The sequence below is a fragment of the Cetorhinus maximus genome, unplaced genomic scaffold, assembly GCF_964194155.1.
Source record: "Cetorhinus maximus unplaced genomic scaffold, sCetMax3.hap1.1 HAP1_SCAFFOLD_3134, whole genome shotgun sequence".
NCBI lineage: Eukaryota > Metazoa > Chordata > Chondrichthyes > Lamniformes > Cetorhinidae > Cetorhinus > Cetorhinus maximus.
Genome location: NW_027599059.1, coordinates 2653 through 25953, shown reverse-complemented (window position 1 = coordinate 25953; position 23301 = coordinate 2653). Strand labels below are relative to the sequence as shown.

The following is a 23301-nucleotide window of genomic DNA, read 5'->3' as shown; positions in this document are numbered from 1 at the left end:
TGGGAGAGTCTAGGACCAGAGGGGCCTAATCTCAGAATGAGGGGTCTCCCATTTAAGACAGAGATGGGGAGGGATTTGTTCTCTCAGAGGGTAGTGAATCTGTGGAACTCTTGACCGCAGAGGCTGGGTCGATAAGGATATTCAAGGGGGAGATGGACGGGTTTTTAATCAGTGAGGGGATCGAGGGTCATGGGGACAAGGCAGGAAAGTGGAGTTGAGGATTATCAGATCAGCCGCGATCTCATTGAATGGAGGAGCAGACTGGATGGGCCGAATGGCCGACTTCTGCTCCCACGCCTTCTGGAATCTGGTCCGCGCAGCCCGACCTCGGAGCTTTTAACCCCCTTCTGTCCCTGGACCCTGACCGGGGGAGCCTGCGCTGGCACCGAGGGGCAGGAAAAGAGTGGAAAAATTACACCGACTGCAGTTATTCCCCCCTTTTTCCCCCCCCCCACCCCACCCCCCAACCACTCCCTGGACTCCATACGGCTTTGGCCGTTCGGAGCGGAGCTGAGGAAAGGAGAGACACATCGAAGCTTTTCCTCCGGCGCTCATCAGGACACTCGCAGTGGAAGGGGGAAAACAACAATTTATACCGCACATGAGGAGAGCGGGACACGCCGACGTACGAAATCGGAGCGGAAGCCGGCCGCTCGGCCCCTCGAGCCCGGTCCGCCGGCCAGTAGGATCGCGGCTGACCTGTTTGTGTTTCGATTTCCCCATTCCCATCTCACCACCGCCCCCACTCCACCCCCTGGTTAACCTTCGATTCCCTCGCCTGACAAGAATCTCTTTACCTCCGCCTCAAGAATATTCAGTGACCCCCCCCTCCCTCCCCACCTCCGCCACCCTCGTAGGTAGAGAGTTCCAAAGTTGCGCAGCCCTCTGAGAGAGAACCTTTCTCCTCGTCTCTGTCCTAAAAGGGTGATCCCTAATTTTAAAACAGTGCCCCCACCCCCTCGTTCTGGACTCGCCCCACCCCCCCCAGGCCAAGAGGGAACATCCTGTCCACCTCAACCTTGTCAGGCCGTTCAGGATCTTGTAAACTTCGATCAAGTCACAGAGTCACACACACAGAGCAGAAGAGGCCCTTCGGCCCATCGAGTCTGCACCGACCGCTATGAGAAACACCTGACCTACCTCCCTAATCCCCATTGACCAGCACTTGGCCCCATAGCCTTGAATGTTGATGAGGTGCCAAGTGCTCATCCAGGTACTTTTTTAAAGGATGTGAGGCTAACCCGCCTCCACCACCCTCCCAGGCAGCGCATTCCAGACCCTCACCACCCTCTGGGTCAAAAGGTTTTTCCTCACATCCCCCCACCTAAACCTCCTGCCCCTCACCTTGAATTTATGTCCCCCTCGTGACTGACCCTTCAACTAAGGGGGAACAGCTGCTCCCTATCCACCCCTGTCCATGCCCCTCATAATCTTGTACACCTCGATCAGGTCGCCCCTCAGTCTTCTAAACTCCAGTGGAAACAAGCCCAGTCTGTCCAACCTTTCCTCATAAGACAACCCACTCATTCCAGGTATCAATCTAGTAAAACTCCTCTGAACTGTCTTCAACGCATTTACACGGGGTTAGATACAGAGTAAATCTCCCTCTACACTGTCCCCATCAAACACTCCCAGGACAGGTACAGCACGGGGTTAGATACAGAGTAAAGCTCCCTCTACACCGTCCCCATCAAACACTCCCAGGACAGGTACAGCACGGGGTTAGATACAGAGTAAAGCTCCCTCTACACTGTCCCCATCAAACACTCCCAGGACAGGTACAGCATGGGGTTAGATACAGAGTAAAGCTCCCTCTACACTGTCCCCATCAAACACTCCCAGGACAGGTACAGAACGGGTTAGATACAGAGTAAAGCTTCCTCTACACCGTCCCCATCAAACACTCCCAGGACAGGTACAGCACGGGGTTAGATACAGAGTAAAGCTCCCTCTACACCGTCCCCATCAAACACTCCCAGGACAGGTACAGCACAGGGTTAGATACAGAGTAAAGCTCCCTCTACACTGTCCCCATCAAACACTCCCAGGACAGGTACAGCACGGGGTTAGATACAGAGTAAAGCTCCCTCTACACCATCCCCATCAAACACTCCCAGGACAGGTACAGCACGGGGTTAGATACAGAGTAAAGCTCCCTCTACACTGTCCCCATCAAACACTCCCAGGGCAGGTACAGCACGGGGTTAGATACAGAGTAAAGCTCCCTCTACACCGTCCCGATCAAACACTCCCAGGACAGGTACAGCACGGGGTTAGATACAGAGTAAAGCTCCCTCTACACTGTCCCCATCAAACACTCCCAGGACAGGTACAGCACGGGGTTAGATACAGAGTAAAGCTCCCTCTACACTGTCCCCATCAAACACTCCCAGGACAGGTACAGCACGGGGTTAGATACAGAGTAAAGCTCCCTCTACACTGTCCCCATCAAACACTCCCAGGACAGGTACAGCACGGGGTTAGATACAGAGTAAAGCTCCCTCTACACTGTCCCCATCAAACACTCCCAGGACAGGTACAGCACGGGGTTAGATACAGAGTAAAGCTCCCTCTACACTGTCCCCATCAAACACTCCCAGGACAGGTACAGCACGGGGTTAGATACAGAGTAAAGCTCCCTCTACACTGTCCCCATCAAACACTCCCAGGACAGGTACAGCACGGGGTTAGATACAGAGTAAAGCTCCCTCTACACTGTCCCCATCAAACACTCCCAGGACAGGCACAGCACGGGGTTAGATACAGAGTAAAGCTCCCTCTACACCGTCCCCATCAAACACTCCCAGGACAGGTACAGCACGGGGTTAGATACAGAGTAAAGCTCCCTCTACACTGTCCCCATCAAACACTCCCGGGACAGGTACAGCACGGGGTTAGATACAGAGTAAAGCTCCCTCTACACTGTCCCCATCAAACACTCCCAGGACAGGCACAGCACGGGGTTAGATACAGAGTAAAGCTCCCTCTACACCGTCCCCATCAAACACTCCCAGGACAGGTACAGCACGGGGTTAGATACAGAGTAAAGCTCCCTCTACACTGTCCCCATCAAACACTCCCGGGACAGGTACAGCACGGGGTTAGATACAGAGTAAAGCTCCCTCTACACTGTCCCCATCAAACACTCCCAGGACAGGTACAGCACGGGGTTAGATACAGAGTAAAGCTCCCTCTACACTGTCCCCATCAAACACTCCCAGGACAGGTACAGCACGGGGTTAGATACAGAGTAAAGCTCCCTCTACACTGTCCCCATCAAACACTCCCAGGACAGGTACAGCACGGGGTTAGATACAGAGTAAAGCTCCCTCTACACTGTCCCCATCAAACACTCCCAGGACAGGTACAGCACGGGGTTAGATACAGAGTAAAGCTCCCTCTACACTGTCCCCATCAAACACTCCCAGGACAGGTACAGCACGGGGTTAGATACAGAGTAAAGCTCCCTCTACACTGTCCCCATCAAACACTCCCAGGACAGGTACAGCACGGGGTTAGATACAGAGTAAAGCTCCCTCTACACTGTCCCCATCAAACACTCCCAGGACAGGCACAGCACGGGGTTAGATACAGAGTAAAGCTCCCTCTACACCGTCCCCATCAAACACTCCCAGGACAGGTACAGCACGGGGTTAGATACAGAGTAAAGCTCCCTCTACACTGTCCCCATCAAACACTCCCGGGACAGGTACAGCACGGGGTTAGATACAGAGTAAAGCTCCCTCTACACTGTCCCCATCAAACACTCCCAGGACAGGCACAGCACGGGGTTAGATACAGAGTAAAGCTCCCTCTACACCGTCCCCATCAAACACTCCCAGGACAGGTACAGCACGGGGTTAGATACAGAGTAAATCTCCCTCTACACCGTCCCCATCAAACACTCCCAGGACAGGTACAGCACGGGGTTAGATACAGAGTAAATCTCCCTCTACACCGTCCCCATCAAACACTCCCAGGACAGGTACAGCACGGGGTTAGATATAGAGTAAAGCTCCCTCTACACTGTCCCCATCAAACACTCCCAGGACAGGTACAGCACGGGGTTAGATACAGAGTAAAGCTCCCTCTACACTGTCCCCATCAAACACTCCCCAGGACAGGTACAGCACGGGGTTAGATACAGAGTAAAGCTCCCTCTACACCGTCCCCATCAAACACTCCCAGGACAGGTACAGCACGGGGTTAGATACAGAGTAAAGCTCCCTCTACACCGTCCCCATCAAACACTCCCAGGACAGGTACAGCACGGGGTTAGATACAGAGTAAAGCTCCCTCTACACTGTCCCCATCAAACACTCCCGGGACAGGTACAGCACGGGGTTAGATACAGAGTAAAGCTCCCTCTACACTGTCCCCATCAAACACTCCCAGGACAGGCACAGCACGGGGTTAGATACAGAGTAAAGCTCCCTCTACACCGTCCCCATCAAACACTCCCAGGACAGGTACAGCACGGGGTTAGATACAGAGTAAATCTCCCTCTACACCGTCCCCATCAAACACTCCCAGGACAGGTACAGCACGGGGTTAGATACAGAGTAAATCTCCCTCTACACCGTCCCCATCAAACACTCCCAGGACAGGTACAGCACGGGGTTAGATATAGAGTAAAACTCCCTCTACACCGTCCCCATCAAACACTCCCCAGGACAGGTACAGCACGGGGTTAGATACAGAGTAAAGCTCCCTCTACACCGTCCCCATCAAACACTCCCAGGACAGGTACAGCACGGGGTTAGATACAGAGTAAAGCTCCCTCTACACTGTCCCCATCAAACACTCCCAGGACAGGTACAGCACGGGGTTAGATACAGAGTATGTCAGGTCAGCCCCCTTTGGAAAGAGCCCCAGTCAGTTCCGTCTTCCCCGACAGTGGTCAGCTCTGAGCTGTGGTGTTGTCCTTGTGAGTCTATTTTGCCGTCTCCCCAGTGAGTTGAGACGGCTGCTGTGCTGCGTGGCTGAACCCGTCTGCTAAAGTCGGCTAGACCTGTCTGCGCCTGCCTGCTCCATCCACCTGTAAAGAGTAACACAAACCACTTAAGCTCCCGAGGTTTAGCGTGCCCTTAAGGCTAGGATACCTGTACGTGCAGGTGAGCAGCCTGTGCACCTGTTCCCAGAGCAGCCGGCTTGTCCGAGGTGCCGTCAGGAACCTGAGTGTCATCGAGCCAACCTGAGGCAGACTGGGAGGAGCCGGCCGGAGGTTCCTCGTTCCCCTCGAAGCGGAGAAGGTTAAGGGGGGGGTGATGGAATCGAGGTGTTCGGAATCGGGAAGGGTCTGCGATGAGGGGAGGGGGGGGTCAATGAGGAGAAACTAGTTCCCGGTGGCTGGAGAGTCGAGAACCAGAGGGACACAGATTGAGGGCGATCGGGAGGGAAAGAACCAGAGGGGGGAAGGGGTTGGTGGGGGTGAGTGGGGGTGGGGAGGGGGGGGAGATGGGGAAAGGTTTAGTTTTAAACACAGCGAGTTGTTGTGATCTGGAAGGCGCTGCCCGAAAGGGCGTCGGAAGCAGATTCGATCGGCATTTTCAAAAAGGGGAAATCGGATAAATGCTCGAAAGGGAAACGTTGACAGGGAGATGGCGGAGAGAGAGGGGCGAAGGGGTTAACTTTTGTTCCGACCGAGATATTTGTTGCTTGTCGGGGTCGTAGGAACGTGAGCTGCAGGAGGAGGCCATTCAGCCCCTCCTGTGGCTGCTCTACCTCGTTCGACACGATCCCGTCTGATCTTCTCCCTCAACTCCCTCCGCGTCCGAGGGTCTCTCCCCTCGTTCCGTCTCCAGTAGACTCGCCGGCTGAGTGTCCGCAGCTCTCTGGGGTGGAGTGCCCCAGAGATTCACCTCCCCCTCCCCCGAGCGGACAAATCTCTCCCCGTCTCCAGTCCGAAATGGCTGACCCCCTTATCCTCGGGACTGTGACTCCCTCCTCCCCGCATCCCCCCACCTCGTTCTAGACCCTCCAGCCACGGCGGCAAGGGGAGGGGAAATAGCCCCTCGGCGTCGAGCCTGATAAACCCCCCCTCCCCCTCTCCGAATTTGATCCGTTCCAGCGAGATCACCTCTCGTTCTTCAAAACTCCGGAGAATATCGGCCCCGTCCCGCTCGATCTCATCATTTCCCAGGTTGAGACTCAATAATTTAGAATCCACCTTTCGAAAGGATTTAACCCCAACGCCTTCCAGAGAAAATCAAACTATTGGCGATGCTGCAAAATGTATTCACAACAAGGTTACCAGCCATCTGACATCTAGACTCAGTATCCCTCGGTTAGACCACACTCGGAGCACCGTGCACAGTTCCTGTCTCTGTATCCCCTCGGTTAGACCACACTCGGAGCACCGTGCACAGTTCCGGTCTTCCTATCCCTCGGTTAGACCACACTCGGAGCACCGTGCACAGTTCCGGTCTCCGTATCCCTCGGTTAGACCACACTCGGAGCACCGTGCACAGTTCCGGTCTCCGTATCCCTCGGTTAGACCACACTCGGAGCACCGTGCACAGTTCCGGTCTTCCTATCCCTCGGTTAGACCACACTCGGAGCACCGTGCACAGTTCCGGTCTCCGTATCCCCCTCGGTTAGACCACACTCGGAGCACCGTGCACAGTTCCGGTCTCTGTATCCCCCTCGGTTAGACCACACTCGGAGCTCCGTGCACAGTTCCGGTCTTCGTATCCCTCGGTTAGACCACACTCGGACACCTACCTCACCCTAACAGCACCGTGGATGTACCTACACTACAAGGGACAAAATCCTGGAACTCCCTCCCTAACAGCGCCGTGGGTGTACCTACACCACACGGGACAAAATCCTGGAACTCCCTCCCTAACAGCGCCGTGGGTGTACCTACACCACACGGGACAAAATCCTGGAACTCCCTCCCTAACAGCGCCGTGGGTGTACCTACACCACACGGGACAAAATCCTGGAACTCCCTCCCTAACAGCGCCGTGGGTGTACCTACACCACACGGGACAAAATCCTGGAACTCCCTCCCTAACAGCGCCGTGGGTGTACCTACACCACACGGACAAAATCCTGGAACTCCCTCTCTAACAGCGCCGTGGGTGTACCTACACCACAGGGACAAAATCCTGGAACTCCCTCCCTAACAGCACCGTGGGTGTACCCACACCGCAAGGGACTACAGCGGTTCAGGACTGCACCCTCCTCAAGGGGCAATTAGGGATGGACGCTGGGTCCGGCCAGCGACGCCCACTTCCCCGCGAATGAATTTTTAAAAAAAAATAGGTTGGATGAACGCACGAGGGAGACAGGAGGCAGACGGGTGTGGACGGGGTGGAGATGGAGGGGGGGGGTGGGGTAGGTGGATGTGAGTGAGGGGGCAGACTCTGAGCACACGCATTGGGCAGGGCCGCTCCTGACTGCCTGGTTTTTTTTCCCCTCCCTCGCAGACCTACTCGGGCCTGTTCTGCGTGGTGATCAACCCCTACAAGAACCTGCCCATCTACACCGAGCAGATCGTGGAGATGTACCGCGGCAAGAAGCGACACGAGGTGCCCCCGCACATCTACGCCATCTCGGAGACCGCCTACCGCAGCATGTTGCAAGGTAAGGTCACCGGCGTCCGCCTCGCTCTGCTCCCCCCAATCCCCCTCCTTACCCCGGGGCTGTCAGGAGGCTGTCTCCCCTGGTGGGCGAGACCCAGAACCAGCAAAAGGTTGGGTTGGGTGGGGGGCCCACTGTGTTTAAAATTAGGGGGTAGCCCTTTAAGGATAGAGAGGAGGAGAGGGTTGTCCAAATCTCTGCCTCCGAAGGGGGTGGAGGAGGTGTGGGGGGTCACTGAATATTTTTGAGGCAGAAATATATCGGCCGTTCCTTCGCTGTCACTGGGTCAAATCCTGGAACTCCCTCCCTAACAGCGCCGTGGGTGTACCTACACCACACGGACAAAATCCTGGAACTCCCTCCCTAACAGCGCCGTGGGTGTACCTACACCACAGGGACCAAATCCTGGAACTCCCTCCCTAACAGCGCCATGGGTGTACCTACACCACACGGCCAAAATCCTGGAACTCCCTCCCTAACAGCGCCGTGGGTGTACCTACACCACACGGACAAAATCCCGGAACTCTCTCCCTAACAGCGCCGTGGGTGTACCGACACCTCAGGGACTGCAGCGGTTCGAGAAGGCAGCTCACCCCCACCTTCTCTAGGGGGGAATTAGGGATGGGCAGTGAATGCTGGGCCCGGCCAGCGAGGCCCCTACTCTATGAAAGAATTTTTAAACACAATCTAGGGAGCTCTGCGTTTAAAATTAGCCTCTCTCCTCAAAACGGCTATTGACACGTGATCAATGGGGTAATTTTAAACTTGAGACAAATCTTTGAATGCGGCAGGAGTGATTGAGATGACTATGAATGAACAAGAGTCAATCCTTGGCTGTATTAACAAAGGCGCTGAGTAGAAAAACAAGGGCTTTCTGCTAAATCTTCCACAAAACACTGGTTTGGCCTCGCCTGGACCATTGTGTCCCCCGTGTGGTTAATGTCATTTTCGGAAGGATTGTCGAGGTTTTGGAGTGGGGAGTGTGTGGAGTAGATTTCCCAGAACAGTTCCCCCCCCCCGGCCCACCCACCCCTGGGGGGGAAGGTGGGGAACGTGGGACTTCAGTCCGTGCGGAGAGAGCGAGAGAGAGACCGGGAGGAGCCAGAGGGTCTCGTTCTCCTCGGAGCTAGAGAAGGTTAAGGGGGAGATTGGATCGAGGCGTTCGGAATCGGGAAGGGTCTGCGATGGAGGAGGGGGGAGTGCGGTGACAATGAGGAGAAACTGTCTCCGGTGGCGGGAGAGGGTCGGGAGCCAGAGGGACGCACAGATTGAGGGCGATCGGGGGAAAGAACCAGAGGGGGTCGGGGGTGGGTGTGAGTGGGGGTGGGGAGGGGGGTGAGAGAGGGGGGAAAGGTTTTTGTTTCAAACACAGCGAGTTGTTGTGATCTGGAAGGCGCTGCCCGAAAGGGCGGCGGAAGCAGATTCGACCGGCATTTTCAAAAAAGGGGAAATCGGATAAATGCTCGAAGGGGAGACATCGACAGGGAGATGGGAGGGAAGAGGGCGAGGGAGGGCAATTAATCGGATCCCTCGTTCGCAGGGCCGGCCCGAGAACGAGGCGCAAAACGCCCGCCGCCTGCCCTCGAAGACTGGCTCGTGGCCCAACAGTCGGGGTGTAACAGTGTCAATGGCCCAATGTTCCACCCTGGGCCCACTGTAAAGGTGGGATGGGCTAGTGATCGCAGCGATTTGGAATGCACCCCTCCCTGTGCTCTGGTTGCCTTTTGTGTCAACAGGGTAGCGGGGGGAAGGAACGTGAGGATTCCACCACTCCTTCCAATTTGCTCATTCCACAGCCTGGCGTGATTTTTTTTTTTTTAACAGCATCCGCCCACCTAGGGTGATGTTTTTTTTTAACAGCATCCGCCCACCTAGGACTGCGATTTCCATCAAACCAGTTGAGTGAGTTTGAACGCAGGAACCTGTTCGACTGGGTGTTCAGGATGTTTGCACAGCGAGTTGCACAGATATTTTCACTTTCACAGCTGTAGGGGTCGGGCAGAATTTTTGACACAGAGTCACGTGAGCAGATGTGAAAGACAGGCGACCAGAAGCTCGGTCCAAGGGGGAGGCTTTAAGGCGTGTCTCAAAGGAGCAGAGGGGAGGCAATTCCAGAGCTTAGGGAGGGGGCGAGTGAGGGATTTGAACAGGAGGATGAGGATTGTAGGGGCCGGAGGAGGTTACAGAGATAGGGAGGGAGGGGGTTGAGGGAGGGATTTGAACAGCAGGATGAGAATTGTAGGGGCTGGAGGAAGTTACAGAGATAGGGAGGGAGGGGGTGAGGGAGGGATTTGAACAGGAGGATGAGAATTGTAGGGGCTGGAGGAGGTTACAGAGATAGGGAGGGAGGGGGTGAGGGTGGGATTTGAACAGAAGGATGAGAATTGTCGGGGCTGGAGGAGGTTACAGAGATAGGGAGTGAGGGGGGTGAGGGAGGGATTTGTACAGGAGGACGGGAATTGTAGGGGCTGGAGGAGGTTACAGAGATAGGGAGGGAGGGGGGTGAGGGAGGGATTTGTACAGGAGGACGGGAATTGTGGGGGCTGGAGGTGAAGGAGAGAGGGGTTTTAGAGTGAAATAGAAAGTTGCTGGTTAAACGTTGGCCCGTGACAGTGAAACCGCCGCGTGGGGGGGGATGGGCTGTCCAATCCTTTTGGGCCCTCGAGTTTAACTGCGTGCGAGGCTGCCTCGTGTGTTTGGAAGCGATCCTGTGGGAACGCCGGTGGCAGAGCTGGCTGCGATCCAGTCGCTCGTGTCGATTCCCACGGACTCCAGCAGCGCTTCCCTCGAAGGCTGCCTGCAGCCTGTCTCACACCGGTTCGACCGGTTAGAGAGAGAGAGAGAGAGAAACAATGACTCTGGCTTCTGTTTCAAACTAGCACCACCCAGCCGGGGAATGCAGGGCAGCTCAGAACGCTGCACAGAAACACCGCCACCTGCAGTGAGGGACTCTTGTTGTAAGGTCGGGAAACCCGGCAGCCCGTTCGTGCACAGCAAGATCCCGCAAACAGCAGCGTGACAATGGGCCCATCTCCTCTGTTTTGTTTCAGTGATGTTGGTTGAGGTAATAAATACTGGGCCCCAGGACCGGGGCGCACAACTCCTAGAGTATATACATCTCCCTCCGACAGTGCAGCACTCCCTCAGTACTGACCCTCCGACAGTGCAGCACTCCCTCAGTACTGACCCTCCGACAGTGCAGCACTCCCTCAGTACTGACCCTCCGACAGTGCAGCCCTCCCTCAGTACTGGCACCGGGGGGAGTGTCGGCCTGGATTATGGAGCTCAAATCCTAGAGTATATACATCTCCCTCTGACAGTGCAGCACTCCCTCAGTACTGACCCTCCGACAGTGCGGCACTCCCTCAGTACTGACCCTCCGACAGTGCAGCACTCCCTCAGTACTGACCCTCCGACAGTGCGGCACTCCCTCAGTACTGACCCTCCGACAGTGCGGTACTCCCTCAGTACTGACCCTCCGACAGTGCGGTACTCCCTCAGTACTGACCCTCCGACAGTGCGGCACTCCCTCAGTACTGACCCTCCGACAGTGCGGCACTCCCTCAGTACTGACCCTCCGACAGTGCGGCACTCCCTCAGCACTGACCCTCCGACAGTGCGGCGCTCCCTCAGCACTGACCCTCCGACAGTGCGGCACTCCCTCAGTACTGACCCTCCGACAGTGCAGCACTCCCTCAGTACTGACCCTCCGACAGTGCGGCGCTCCCTCAGTACTGACCCTCTGACAGTGCAGCACTCCCTCAGTACTGACCCTCCGACAGTGCGGCGCTCCCTCAGCACTGACCCTCCGACAGTGCGGCACTCCCTCAGTACTGACCCTCCGACAGTGCGGCGCTCCCTCAGTACTGACCCTCCGACAGTGCAGCACTCCCTCAGTACTGACCCTCCGACAGTGCAGCACTCCCTCAGTACTGACCCTCTGACAGTGCAGCACTCCCTCAATACTGACCCTCCGACAGTGCGGCTCTCCCTCAGTACTGACCCTCCGACAGTGCAGCACTCCCTCAGCACTGACCCTCCGACAGTGCGGCGCTCCCTCAGCACTGACCCTCCGACAGTGCGGCACTCCCTCAGTACTGACCCTCCGACAGTGCGGCGCTCCCTCAGTACTGACCCTCCGACAGTGCAGCACTCCCTCAGTACTGACCCTCCGACAGTGCAGCACTCCCTCAGTACTGACCCTCTGACAGTGCAGCACTCCCTCAATACTGACCCTCCGACAGTGCGGCTCTCCCTCAGTACTGACCCTCTGATAGTGCAGCACTCCCTCAGTACTGACCCTCCGACAGTGCGGCACTCCCTCAGTACTGACCCTCCGACAGTGCAGCACTCCCTCAGTACTGACCCTCTGATAGTGCAGCACTCCCTCAGTACTGACCCTCCGACAGTGCGGCACTCCCTCAGTACTGACCCTCTGACAGTGCAGCACTCCCTCAGTACTGACCCTCCGACAGTGCGGCACTCCCTCAGTACTGACTCTCCAACAGTGAGCATTCATTTAGTACCTGACCCTCCGAATGTGCAGCACTCCCTCAAGATTGGGAGAGCTGTCTCACAGACTAGTCAAGCAGCAGCCTGACATAGTCATCCTCACGGAATCATTATGGATAATGTCCCAGGCATCACCATCACCATCCCTGGGTATGTCCTGTCCCACCGGCCGGACAGACCCAGCAGAGGTGGCGGCACAGTGGTATACAGCCGGGAGGGAGTTGCCCTGGGAGTCATCCACATCGACTCCGGATCCCATGATGTCTCATGGCTTCAGGTCAAACATGGGCAAGGAAACCTCCTGCTGATGACCACGTACCGCCCTCCTTCAGCTGATGAATCAGTGCTCCTCCATGTTGAATATCACTTGGAGGAAGCACTGAGGGTGGCAAGGGTGCAGAATGTACTCTGGGTGGGGGATTTTAGTGTCCATCACCAAGGGTGGCTCGGTAGCACCACTAATGACTGAGCTGGCCGAGTCCTAAAGGACATAGCTGCTAGACTGGGTCTGCGGCAGGTGGTGAGGGAACCAACAAGAGGGAAAAACGTACTTGACCTCAAACTCACCAACCTGCCATCCACAGCTGCATCTGTCCATGACAGTATCGGTAGGAGTGACCACCGCACAGTCATTGTGGAGATGAAGTCCCGTCTTCACATTGAGGATACCCTCCACCGTGTTGTGTGGCACTACCACCGTGCTAAATGGGATAGATTTTGAACAGATCCACTAACTCGAGACTGGGCATCCATGAGGCGCTGTGGGCCATCAGCAGCAGCAGAATTGTACTCGAACACAATCTGTAACCTCATGGCCCGGCATATCCCCCACTCTACCATTATCATCAAGCCAGGGGATCAGCCCTGGTTCAATGAAGAGTGCAGGAGGGCATGCCAGGAGCAACACCAGGTATACCTAAAAATGAGGTGTCAACCTGGTGAAGCTATTATACATGACTACTTGTGTGCCAGACAGCATAAGCAGCAAGTGATGAACAGAGAGAAACAATCCCACAACCAACGGATCAGATCTAAGCTCTGCAGTCCTGCCACATCCAGTTGTGAATGGTGGTGGACAATTAAACAACTCACTGGAAGAGGAGGCTCCACAAATATCCCCACCCTCAATGATGGAGGAGCCCAGCACAACAGTGCAAAAGATAAGACTGAAGCATTCGCTACAATCTTCAGCCAGAAGTGCCGAGTGGATGATCCATCTCAGCCTCCATCACAGATGCCAGTCTTCAGCCAATTCAATTCACTCCTCGTGATATCAAGAAACGGCTGAAGGCACTGGACACTGCAAAGGCCATGGGCCCTGACAATATTCCAGCAATAGTACTGAAGACTTGTGCTCCAGAACTTGCCGCGCCCCTAGCCAAGCTGTTCCAGTACAGCTACAACACTGGCCATCTACCCGGTGTTGTGGTCACTTTGACAAACGGACCCCAGGAGTCTCAGGTCCAGGTCACGATCGTTTATTCGAGCGATTGCAAGGGGAGAACCATCTCAATGCAGCTTGAGACAGCACTCTGCTAAACCACAAGTGTTCATCATATTTATACATCATTGGTCAGGTACAAGAGCAGTTTCCCGATTTCGATCTTGCCAACGTATAGGTCCACGTTAAACAGACATCTCTGGTGACGAGTACGTGCACCATGTGTCCCTGTTTGTTTTTACCCAGGCAGAGACCTTCCCTCCTATCTAAGCTGGGACCATCTGTTCTTCCCCTATCTGTTGAAGAGCACACTTAATCTTAGTTGTTATTGCCATCCTCTGACTACAGTCTGGCACCCAAGGCCTTTCTGATGTTTGCAGGCCCTAAGGCTGTACAAGGTTCATCTGGTAACCTTTAGCTGCCAATGTGCTTGGTAGCGCTGGTTGCCTGAAGATTTTAAGTAATTCATTCCTTTTCAATAAATTCTCCCTTACCATAACTTCTTACTTACTTCCTTCCCCCTAACACCGGCTCTGTGGAAAATTGCCCAGGTATGTCCTGTACACAAAAAGCAGGACAAATCCAACCCGGCCAATTACAGCCCCATCAGTCTACTCTCCATCATCAGTAAAGTGATGGAAGGGGTCATCAACAGTGCTATCAAGCGGCACTTGCTTAGCAATAACCTGCTCACTGAGGCCCAGTTTGGGTTCTGCCAGGGCCACTCAGCTCCTGACCTCATTACAGCCTTGGTTCAAACATGGACAAAAGGGCTGAACTCCCGAAGTGAGGTGAGAGTGACTGCCCTTGACCATCAAGGCCGCATTTAACCGAGTGTGGCATCAAGGAGCCCCAGCAAAACTGGAGTCAGTGGGAATCAGGGGGAAAACTCTCCGCTGGTTGGAGTCATACCGAGCACAAAGGATGATGGTTGTGGTTGTCAGGAGTCAGTCATCTTAGCTCCAGGACATCACTGCAGGAGTTCCTCAGGGTTAGTGTCCTCGGCCCAACCATCTTCAGCTGCTTCATCAATGACCTTCCTTCCATCATAAGGTCAGAACTGGGGATGTTCGCTGATGATCGCACAATGTTCAGCACCATTCGCGACTCCTCAGATACTGAAGCAGCCCCATGTCCAAATGCAGCAAGACCTGGACAATATCCAGGCGCGGGGCTGACCAGTGGCGAGTAACATTCACGCCACACAAGTGTCAGGCAATGACCGTCACCAACAAGAGAGAATCCAACCATCGCCCCTTGACATTCAATGGCATTACCATCACTGAATCCCCCACTATCAACATCCTGGGGGTTACCATTGACCAGAAACTGAACTGGGACCAGCCAGATAAATACTGTGGCTACAAGAGCAGGTCAGAGGCTGGGAATCCTGCAGAGAGTAACTCACCTCCTGACTACCCCAAAGCCTGTCCACCATCTACAAGGCACAAGTCAGGAGTGTGATGGAATACTCCCCACTTGCCTGGATGAGTGCAGCTCCCACAACACTCAAGAAGCTTGACACCGTCCAGGACAAAGCAGCCCCACTTGATCGGCACCCCATCCACAATCATTCACTCCCTCCACCACCGACGCACAGTAACAGCAGTGTGTGTACCATCTACAAGATGCACTGCAGGAACTCAGCAAGGCTCCTTCGACAGCACCTTCCAAACCCACGACCACTACCATCTAGAAGGACAAAGGCAGCAGACACATGGGAACACCACCACCTGGAAGTTCCCCTCCAAGCCACTCACCATCCTGACTTGGAAATATATTGGCCGATCCTTCACTGTCACTGGGTCAAAATCCTGGAACTCCCTCCCTAACAGCGCCATGGGTGTACCTACACCACACGGACAAAATCCTGGAACTCCCTCCCTAACAGCGCAGTGGGTGTACCTACACCACACGGACAAAATCCTGGAACTCCCTCCCTAACAGCGCCGTGGGTGTACCTACACCACAGGGACAAAATCCTGGAACTCCCTCCCTAACAGCGCCGTGTGTGTACCTACACCACAGGGACTGCAGAGGTTCAAGAAGGTGGCTCACCACCAACTTCTCAAGGGGCAATTACGGATGGGCAATAAATGCTGGGCCCGGCCAGTGAGGCCCACATCCCCGTGAATGAATAAAAAAAAAAGTACTGACCCTTTGACAGTGCGGCACTCCCTCAGTACTGACCCTCCGACAGTGCAGCGCTCCCTCAGTACTGACCCTCCGACAGTTCGGCGCTTCCTCAGTACTGACCCTCCAACAGTGCAGCACTCCCTCAGCACTGACCCTCTGACAGTGCGGCGCTCCCTCAGCACTGACCCTCTGACAGTGCGGCGCTCCCTCAGTACTGACCCTCCGACAGTTCGGCGCTCCCTCAGTACTGACCCTCCAACAGTGCAGCACTCCCTCAGCACTGACCCTCTGACAGTGCGGCGCTCCCTCAGCACTGACCCTCTGACAGTGCGGCGCTCCCTCAGCACTGACCCTCTGACAGTGCGGCGCTCCCTCAGTACTGACCCTCTGACAGTGCGGAGCTCCCTCAGTACTGACCCTCCGACAGTGCAGCACTCCCTCAGTACTGACGCATCGACAGTGCGGCACTCCCTCAGTACTGACCCTCCGACAGTGCGGCGCTCCCTCAGCACTGACCTGACCCTCGGATTGTGCGGCACTCCCTCAGTACTGACCCTCCGACAGTGCAGCACTCCCTCAGTACTGACCCTCCAACAGTGCGGCGATCCCTCAGCGCTGACCTGACCCTCGGACAGTGCGGCGCTCCCTCAGCACTGACCTGACCCTCGGACAGTGCGGCGCTCCCTCAGCACTGACCCTCCGACAGTGCGGCGCTCCCTCAGCACTGACCCTCCGACAGTGCGGCGCTCCCTCAGCACTGACCCTCCGACAGAGCGGCGCTCCCTCAGCACTGACCCTCCGACAGTGCGGCGCTCCCTCAGTACTGACCCTCCGACAGTGCGGCGCTCCCTCAGCACTGACCTGACCCTCGGATTGTGCGGCACTCCCTCAGTACTGACCCTCCGACAGTGCGGCGCTCCCTCAGCACTGACCCTCTGACAGTGCGGCGCTCCCTCAGTACTGACCCTCCGACAGGGCGCCGCTCCCTCAGTACTGACCCTCCGACAGTGCAGCACTCCCTCAGTACTGACCCTCCGACAGTGCAGCGCTCCCTCAGTACTGACCCTCCGACAGTGCGGCACTCCCTCAGCACTGACCCTCCGACAGTGCGGCACTCCCTCAGCACTGACCCTCTGACAGTGCGGCGCTCCCTCAGCACTGACCCTCCGACAGTGCGGCGCTCCCTCAGTACTGACCCTCCGACAGTGCGGCGCTCCCTCAGTACTGACCCTCCGACAGTGCGGCACTCCCTCAGTACTGACCCTCCGACAGTGCGGCACTCCCTCAGTACTGACCCTCCGACAGTGCGGCACTCCCTCAGTACTGACCCTCCGACAGTGCGGCACTCCCTCAGTACTGACCCTCCGACAGTGCGGCACTCCCTCAGTACTGACCCTCCGACAGTGCGGCGCTCCCTCAGTACTGACCCTCCGACAGTGCGGCGCTCCCTCAGTACTGACCCTCCGACAGTGCGGCGCTCCCTCAGTACTGACCCTCCGACAGTGCGGCACTCCCTCAGTACTGACCCTCCGACAGTGCGGCACTCCCTCAGTACTGACCCTCCGACAGTGCGGCACTCCCTCAGTACTGACCCTCCGACAGTGCGGCACTCCCTCAGTACTGACCCTCCGACAGTGCGGCACTCCCTTGCACTTATTAGCTCCGAAACTGGTGAAGCCACTGCAAAAACAATGCTTGCACCTGGGTACATCTGACCCCGTGGGAGATGGATAAGAGCGAGGAGATTATCACTGGGCGGGTGCAAACCCTGCACTGTTAACGCTGCACAGTCATTGACACAAGGACTGCGCAGGTACCAGCGCTGGGCTCTCCTGGGCTCTCATTGGATCCCTGCCCTCTTTACTACAGGCCGACACTCCCCCCCGGTGCCAGTACTGAGGGAGTGCTGCACTGTCGGAGGGAGATGTTTATACGCTAAGATTTGAGCACCATAATCCAGATCGACACTACGCCTGGTGCCAGTACAGGTTGCAGAGGTCGGTAATCCCCTGAGCGTTGAAGATGAAAGGGGGGGGTGACCTAATCGAGGATTCAATAGGGTTGAAAGGGAGAAACTATTTCCCCTCGTTGGGAGGGTCTGAAACAGAACCTTAGAACTGGGGTGTTGAGGCTGTGGTGGGCATCTGCAGGGCAGTACAAAATGGAGATTGATAGATTTCTGTTGGGGGTGGGGATTAAGTTTTCTAGAACCGAGGTGGGTAGATAAGATATAGATCAGCAAGAATCTGATTGAATAGGGAAAAGGCCTCCTCCTGTTCCTGTGTAACAGGCTCGAGGGGCCGAATGGGCCTCCTCCTGTTCCTGTGTAACAGGCTCGAGGGGCCGAATAGGCCTCCTCCTGTTCCTGTGTAACAGGCTCAAGAAGGGGCCGAATGGGCCTCCTCCTGATCCTGTGTAACAGGCTCGAGAAGGGGCTGAATGGGCCTCCTCCTGTTCCTGTGTAACAGGCTCGAGAAGGGGCTGAATGGGCCTCCTCCTGTTCCTGTGTAACAGGCTCGAGAAGGGGCCGAATGGGCCTCCTCCTGTTCCTGTGTAACAGGCTCGAGAAGGGGCTGAATGGGCCTCCTCCTGTTCCTGTGTAACAGGCTCGAGAAGGGGCTGAATGGGCCTCCTCCTGTTCCTGTGTCACAGGCTTGAGTGGCTGAATGGGCCTCCTCCTGTTCCTGTGTAACAGGCTCGAGGAGGGGCTGAATGGGCCTCCTCCTGTTCCTGTGTAACAGGCTCGAGAAGGGGCCGAGTGGGGCCTGTTCCAGTTCTCGTTTTAAATTCTCTCTCTCTCTCTGTTTTCTTTCAGATCGGGAGGACCAGTCCATCCTCTGCACGTAAGTCCCTGCGGCTTGTTCAAACCTCGCGCGGTGAGGAGTCACGATGGAGGCTGCAGGGAGGGGGAAGCGTTCGAGGGGGTGTGGGTGGGCAAGAGATTCGGAGGGAAAGGGGTCCCCAAACTGGACCCCCAGGACCAGAGACGCCAGAGGGTCTCCTTTCGGACCACAGGGCTCCCATTCGCTCGGTCATCAGCACCGCCCTCCCCCACTTACCTCTCTCTCCCTGCCTAGCCCCCCTCCTCACCCCCAGGTAAAGGGAAGTGGGGGGTGGGGGAGGGGGGCAACACAAGTCTCCCCACGAGCTTCCACACTCCCCCCGCTCTCTCTTCTCACCTCCCTGCCCCCCCTCCGCCACCGCCACATCCCTCCATCCCTTTCTCCCACCTGCGTTCATCCCGACTTTCCAACTCCAACGCACCCAGCGCCCCCTCTGCTGTTCCCCTCCAGCCCCCTCTCTCCCCCGGTGGGGGTGGGGGGGAGCGACTTCCACATTCTCCACCCCCCCCACTATCTCGGGGTAAAGAGGCTTGTCCTGAATTCCACCCTCCTGGATTGGATTTATCGGTCACTCTCTCGTATTGACGCCCTCTCTCTCCCCCCACCGCCCCCAGTTCTGCTCTCGCCCCCCCCCGCAAGAGGGAAACATCTTCTCTACGTCGATCCGATCGAAACCCCTTTCCTCATCTTAAAGATCTCGATCGGGTCACCCCCCCCACCCACCCACCCACCTCAGCTTTCTCTTTTCCAGAGAAAAGAGCCCCGGCCTATTCAGTCCTTCCCGATAGTTATAACCTCTCGGTTCCGGTATCGTTCCTTGTGAATATTTATGGCACCTTCTCCAGTGTCTCCATTTCATTTTTATAATACGGAGACCGGAACTGTGCACGGTGCTCCCAGTGTGGTCTAACCGAGGGGGGATACGGAGACCGGAACTGTGCACGGTGCTCCGAGTGTGGTCTAACCGAGGGGGAATACGGAGACCGGAACTGTGCGCGGTGCTCCCAGTGTGGTCTAACCGAGGGGGGATACGGAGACCGGAACTGTGCACGGTGCTCCGAGTGTGGTCTAACCGAGGGGGATACGGAGACCGGAACTGTGCGCGGTGCTCCGAGTGTGGTCTAACCGAGGGGGATACGGAGACCGGAACTGTGCGCGGTGCTCCCAGTGTGGTATAACCGAGGGATACGGAGACCGGAACTGTGCACGGTGCTCCGAGTGTGGTCTAACCGAGGGGGATACGGAGACCGGAACTGTGCGCGGTGCTCCGAGTGTGGTCTAACCGAGGGGGGATACGGAGACCGGAACTGTGCGCGGTGCTCCGAGTGTGGTCTAACCGAGGGGATACGGAGACCGGAACTGTGCACGGTGCTCCGAGTGTGGTCTAACCGAGGGGGATACGGAGACCGGAACTGTGCGCGGTGCTCCGAGTGTGGTCTAACCGAGGGGGATACGGAGACCGGAACTGTGCACGGTGCTCCGAGTGTGGTCTAACCGAGGGGGATACGGAGACCGGAACTGTGCACGGTGCTCCGAGTGTGGTCTAACCGAGGGATAAGGAGACCGGAACTGTGCACGGTGCTCCAAGTGTGGTCTAACCGAGGGGGATACGGAGACCGGAACTGTGCACGGTGCTCCGAGTGTGGTCTAACCGAGGGGGATACGGAGACCGGAACTGTGCGCGGTGCTCCGAGTGTGGTCTAACCGAGGGGGATACGGAGACCGGAACTGTGCGCGGTGCTCCGAGTGTGGTCTAACCGAGGGGGATACGGAGACCGGAACTGTGCACGGTGCTCCGAGTGTGGTCTAACCGAGGGGGATACGGAGACCGGAACTGTGCACGGTGCTCCCAGTGTGGTCTAACCGAGGGGATACGGAGACCGGAACTGTGCACGGTGCTTCGAGTGTGGTCTAACCGAGGGGGATACGGAGACCGGAACTGTGCACGGTGCTCCGAGTGTGGGGTTGCTACTGGTTGCGAGGATGGTATTGCGTAAACGTGTTCCTCTGTGCCCTGGCAGGGGTGAGTCGGGCGCTGGCAAGACCGAGAACACCAAGAAAGTCATTCAATACCTCGCCCACGTGGCATCATCTCACAAGGGCCGGAAGGACCATGCTGCTCCTGTGAGTATCTCAGTCCATGTGCTCGCAATCGTCAGCTCCCAGGGGCAGGGTGGGAGAGGGTTAGGGGGGGTGGGTGATGTTGTGCAGAGGAGATATAGCCGTCGCTGGCCGGGCCCAGCATTTATTGCCCATCCCTAATTGCCCCTTGAGAAGGTGGAGGTGAGCTGCCTTCCTGAACCGCTGCAGTCCCTTGTGGTGTAGGTACACCCACGGCGCTGTTAGGGAGGGAGTTCCAGGATTTTGTCCGTATGGCGTAGGTACACCCACTGTGCTGTTAGGGAGGGAGTTCCAGGATTTTGTCCGTGTGGTGTAGGTATACCCACGGCGCTGTTAGGGAGGGAGTTCCAGGATGTTGACCCAGATCGCTGAAGGAAGCCGATGGTAACCGTGCGCGCTCAGTCAGCCACCTCGTTGTGCTTCACTGGAGACCGGTTGGGACCCAGCTCGATATCGAGAGTGGTGGGTTTTTCCCGAGCTCCTGTTCCTTGCCCGATCCCCTCGGCTGCAGAAACCCTCGTCCCCCTGCCCCCTCACCTCCAGACTCAACTGTTCCGACCCTCTCCTCCCGTCTCCCGCCCTCCGCAAACTTCAGCTCGTCCCAAACTCTGTTGCCCCCACCCCTCCCGTGTCCTAACTTGCTACCCCCATCCTCCCATTCTCCCCCTCCCCGAGCTCGCTGACCCCACACGGGGTCCCAGTCTGGCAACGCCTCGATTTTCAAATTCTCACCCTCCTGTTCAAATCCCTCCCTCACCCCCTCCCTCCCTATCTGTGTAACCTCCTCCAGCCCCTACAATTCTCATCCTCCTGTTCAAATCCCTCCCTCACCCCCTCCCTCCCTATCTCTGTAACCTCCTCCAGCCCCTACAATTCTCATCCTCCTGTTCAAATCCCTCCCTCACCCCCTCCCTCCCTATCTCTGTAACCTCCTCCAGCCCCTACAATTCTCATCCTCCTGTTCAAATCCCTCCCTCACCCCCTCCCTCCCTATCTCTGTAACCTCCTCCAGCCCCGACAATTCTCACCCTCCCGTTCAAATCCCTCCCTCACCCCCTCCCTCCCTATCTCTGTAACCTCCTCCAGCCCCGACAATTCTCACCCTCCCGTTCAAATCCCCTAAGCTGTGGAATTCCCTCCCGACACTTCCCCTGCTCTCCCGCCCTGTCATCGTCGCCTCCCTCCCTCCCTCCCTCTCTCTCTCTCCCTTCCTCTCGGACGCTCCTCGAAACCTCCCCCCCTCTGGCCGAGCGTCTGGGCCGCCCCCTCCCCCAGTCTCCCCTCGCCTCCTTGTGTTGGGGGATCGTTCCTGGGAAGAGCTCCCGGTGGTGGTGGGGGAAGGTGGGGGGTCGCTTTACTGAGTTAAGGTTGCTGTTGTCCGGCGCTGGTGGGTGTTGCCCGGGGAGGAGGGGGGTCACCTTTTGGCTGGACTTCGGTGGGGCGGTGGGGTCGGGAAGCGGCAGTGTTTTTTAATTGGGCAGGGGGAAGGCGCGGTGCAGGTGGGGGTTGGAAGTGGGGTCCAGCCACAGGGAGGAGTCCATCGCCTGCTCAGCCTAGGCCTCCTCTGCCTCCTTAGCCTCCAGCGGAGTAGGCCGGAGGCTTCATCGGGCTGTCTGTGTGCGTTAACTGTTTTGTGTCTCTCTCTCTCTCTCTCTCTCATTCCGTCTTCCCTCTTCCTGGATAGCTGGAACCCTCCCAGCTCCCCAAACACCAGGCAAGTTCCCCTCTGCACGTTCATGCCCCCACACCCCACCCCCATCGCACGGCTTTCCCCCATTGTAGTCACTCGGGTTTGGGGGTGGGGGGAACCCCTGGGGGGTAACAGAGGGCGGTGGGGGGGGGTTGGGGAGGTTACTTGACCAGCAAGGGGTGTGGGGGGGTTTGTGAAAGGTTATTGGCGGGGGGCGGGGGGTGGGGGGGAGGGGTGAGGAGGAAGTGGGGGTGGGTGGGTGGGTGGTGGGGCTGAGGTTACCAGCAGGTCAGCCGCGGTCTGGCCGGGCGGCCCCAGCAGCCTCGAGGAGGCGAATCCTGCGAGACGTGGGAAGTGGAAGCCGGCCCACTGGAGTCCGCTCCGCTGTCCGGCGAGTTGGCGGCTGATCCGACGATCCTTTGCTCCGCTGCTCCAGCCTTTTTCGTTCCCCCCCTTCCCCTTCCCCCTCCCCCACCACCGCAGCCCTTGTAATTCTCCTGCTCCTAATTCGTGCGGGGCTAGGTGCGTGAGGTGAGGTGAGGTGGGGTGGGGTGGGGGGGGTAGGGGAGGGGTTAGAGGGCTGCGGGATGACAGCCGGAGGGATCGTTGGGGGAATCGGAGGTGGAGGCCTCGTTGCCCGAGGGACCTGACCTAAGAATATGAGGAACAGGAGCACCAGGAAACCTTTCGGCCCATCGAGCCTGTTCTCTCCCTTCTCCCCCCCACCCCCCTCCAGTTCGACTCCACTTCCCCGCCCGCTCCCCTCGACCCCCACAGCGCAAATGTCGCCGGACCTTTGTTTTTAAATTTTTTTCCCGCCTTGCCCTCGTCGGGACAAATGCAAGAGTGCCAAATTTCAGGCGATCACAACGATGTACACCAGCGGAGCAATGGGCGTCGATCGGTTCACAAGCGGACTCTGACCGAGGGGGAGTTGTTGTGGGAGGGGATCTCTAGCCCCCCCACAAAGC

At 57.1% G+C, this 23301-nt stretch overlaps 1 protein-coding gene across 1 annotated transcript; it reads left to right on the top strand.

Annotated features, from left to right (window-relative positions):
* Positions 1-601: 601 nt before the first annotated feature.
* On the top strand, positions 602-22354 carry LOC144677834 (myosin-10-like; the record flags this gene model as incomplete). Its single annotated transcript, XM_078537841.1, has 5 exons — positions 602-682; positions 7434-7590; positions 18492-18519; positions 20541-20643; positions 22325-22354. Coding segments are annotated over exons 1-5 (399 nt in total), but the record flags the coding sequence as incomplete, so codon positions are not given.
* Between the last annotated feature and the right edge of the window lie 947 nt (positions 22355-23301).